Source organism: Micromesistius poutassou, assembly GCF_964030765.1.
Source record: "Micromesistius poutassou genome assembly, contig: SCAFFOLD_5800, whole genome shotgun sequence".
Classification (NCBI taxonomy): domain Eukaryota; kingdom Metazoa; phylum Chordata; class Actinopteri; order Gadiformes; family Gadidae; genus Micromesistius; species Micromesistius poutassou.
Genome location: NW_028177703.1, coordinates 7,501 through 10,880, shown reverse-complemented (window position 1 = coordinate 10,880; position 3,380 = coordinate 7,501). Strand labels below are relative to the sequence as shown.

At 48.2% G+C, this 3,380-nt stretch overlaps 1 protein-coding gene across 1 annotated transcript in view; it reads left to right on the top strand.

Annotated features, from left to right (window-relative positions):
- Positions 1 to 211: 211 nt before the first annotated feature.
- LOC311375783 (adenylate cyclase type 9-like) overlaps positions 212 to 3,380 on the top strand; it is a gene marked incomplete at its 5' end in the record, with an annotated part of 9,349 nt that continues 6,180 nt past the window's right edge. The window contains 2 exon segments of the mRNA XM_084490840.1: positions 212 to 387; positions 3,236 to 3,337. Coding sequence (XP_084346966.1) covers positions 212 to 387; positions 3,236 to 3,337 — 278 coding nt within the window.

The following is a 3,380-nucleotide window of genomic DNA, read 5'->3' as shown; positions in this document are numbered from 1 at the left end:
GTTTTGTATGCAGACAACACAAACAAAGCAGTTTCATCACGTGCATATAGGAACGAACCTGCTGTTCCCATCGTCTCTCTCAGCCCTGTGTTGAAACTGTGTGTGTGTGTGTGTGTGTGTGTGTGTGTGTGTGTGTGTGTGTGTGTGTGTGTGCGTGTGCGTGTGTGTGTGTGCGCTGTGTGTGTGTGTGTGTGTGTGTGTGTTCCTCCAGGCCTGAAGACCTACCTGATCTCGGGGAGGAAATCAGACCAGCTCTCGGCCTGTACCTGCTGCCAGGCGGGCCTCGGGGGACCGGAGCAGGGGGCGGCCCCCGGCTGCACCTCACCCAGGACCCAGAGCCCCTCCGGGGGGCCCGCGGCCGGCAGCCTGCCCCTGGAGAGAGCCACGGTGGGTGCAGGCCTGTACGCCCCCCCCCAGGCACCACTAAACCTCTTCACTGGGTTCTGAGGGGGCTCAGCCTTTTCAGTTTTCTTCTGCCGGTCTGGTCTGTGTGTCTCTCAAGTCTGTATGTCTTCACAGTCTGTGTGTCTGTCCGTTTGCCTGTCTCTTAGTAATCAAATACGTGGGCTGTGTAAGTCAAGTGAATGTTTCATTTTAAGCGGCGGATCCTGTAAACTTTGACACCTATTTCGTCGTGAGCCAAGTGAGCCAAACATCCCGGAGTTGAGAGAGTTGGTAGTAGTTCTTTCCAGGGTTGTTTTTTATGATGTGGAACGACGAGCAATGCCTACACAATCTCCTCCCCACGGACTTCTGAGAGTTTGTTTTTGGCCGGCGTCGTCCTTGTTAATTGATCTAAAGTGTCTTCCGCCAGCCAGCAGGCGTCCTGTCTGAGCCTGGGTCTGCCCAGATGGGGTGCACAGAGGCCCAGGAGACACAGGTGTGAAACACGAGGAGAAATCCCGTAGAGGAAGCAGCCACTCGGTTCAACCTTGCCTGTTTTGTTTTGCCTGTGTAAGCGCAAGTGCAGTTTCCGTTGATGATGTTATGAGTTTGCACTTTTCATGCTCGCATTTACCTGGATCGAATATGTGTGTGTGTGTGTGTGTGTGTGTGTGTGTGTGTGTGTGTGTGTGTGTGTGCGTGTGCGTGTCAGTGTTGTGCATGAACTAGTTCAAAAGAACTAGTTCATTGAACAAGTAAATTTTTCTATGAACTTTGAACTGAACTTAACATATTTCTAACTAAAGAACTTGAACTTGAACTAGTTCAGATTTTGTGACATTCTGAATGACATGTTTATTAAATAGAGTTAATGCCTTAGTTATGATGAATGAAAAAGGTGTGCAAATAATATCCACAACAATTTTAGATGGTAGTGATGTGCAGCAGGTAATGCAGAGGATTCATTTTAAAAGATAAGCACAGAAATATTCACTCCCACAGTTTTTCCTCGGTGTCTAAAATAACTGTTAATGAACTGAACATGATCTAGTTCAAAACTGAATTGATGAACTATGAACATGAATTTAATCATTTTCTTTTGTATGAACTGAACTTTGAACTTGTTCACGTGAAGTGTGAACTTGCACAACACTGGTGTGTGTACATGTGTCTGTGTTTGAGCGCGTGAGTGTGTGTGTGTGTCTATGTGTGTGAGTGTGCGTGCGTGGGTGTGTGTGTGTGTGTGTGTGTGTGTGTGTGTGTTGACATGCTTGTCTAATGAAACAGGCAGTCAAATGGCCGGATCCACTGACACATCATTTGAAACAGGCCGTTAAAAGCTCCCTAAACAGTCCGTTGCATAACGAGCATCCTTCAGTTCTTATTAACACAGTGAGATTCCCCTTCATGAAGGCTATTGTTTGAGTTCCTTGTTTGAGGTCTCCCAGGACCCGGCAGGACTTTACGACCTCGTCCTCAGACACACACTCCACCCGGCCCCAACGCCCCCGCGTTCAGCCATTAAACTCCCCCCTCCTCCCACATCTCCTTCCCCCCTTCCTCTCAGCCTCCCCACACACACGTATGCACACCCACCCACCCGAAACGTACACACACACAAAGACACCTGCACGCACACATACACATACACACACACACACACACACACACAGGCGTACAGAGACACCTGCACTCACACGTACACACACAAACATGCACACAAAGGCACACATAGACACACCACCACACACACACACACACACACACACACACACACACACACATATACACACACATTCATACACAAAGACACCTGCACGCACACAAACACATACACACACATACAAAGACGGCTGCACGCACACGTACACACAAAAACACACCCACATAGACACACACACACACACACACGCACATTCACACACAAAGACACCTACACGCACACATATACAGGCAATACACACAAACACACAAAGACAAACGCACACATTCAAACAAGCACACACACACACACACACACATATATATTGTGTACTACAGAAAAGAGAGACAAATAGAAAGAGAGAGAGAGAGAGAGAGAGAGAGAGAGAGAGAGAGAGCGAGCTGTACAGAAAGTACAGAACGGTGCAGAGGAGTGGCGTGGTATATGAGTCAGAGCGTTCGAGGAGCCCCTTGTGAGTTAATGAGAGATCTGACACCGGCAGAGGAGAAGGCCTTCACAGTCTCTCAGCCCACTACGCATGTTTCCTATTGGACGCTTTTCCTCTGCCGTCTCCCATACGCACGCACGCACGCACGCACGCACACACGCACACACAGCTCCTGGCTCCCCCTAACTTATCTTTCCTCAAAATACTTTGTTCTTTCCTTGGAGTTTGGAGTTTATTTTCCACGGTGGGTTATTGTGTAACCAGGTGCCTGGGGGTTGAGCTTGGTGTGAATGTGCATCTGGTGCCCATATATCCTCAGATAGCCTGCACCTCCCCAGTGCAGGAGGATTCTGCACCGCAGGCAGAGCGTGGTGCAATTATACGCAAGGAAGTCTCCGGAATCAATTGTTTTGTCTCTGAAAGAGAAAATAAAGGACGATTCTTTCTCTGCTGCCAACATCGGCATTTATCTTTTCACCAGTTAACGATACCGGAGCACTTTCACGCTGGCACCGCCAAAGTGGTGGGATTCGTTGTAACTTTGTAAACTTAAATAAATGAGGACCATTTAACTTGTGGGACTAGTCACGACTAGAGATTGGTTAAATTAAAAGGACAAATTTCCCCACAGGGATCATTAAAGACTTACTAATAACCCTCTCTCTCTCTCTCTCTCACTCTCTCGCTCTCTCTCTCTACAGTCTCCCTGTCTATCATTCAACGCGGTTCTGATTCCTGGGGTGGACAAGAGATTGGACGAGCAGAACGGTTGCCCTGGCGACCACCTGGCCAATAGCAACAAGGTTAATCTACTGTTACTCATTTCAGTTGCCTTTTCAATTGGAC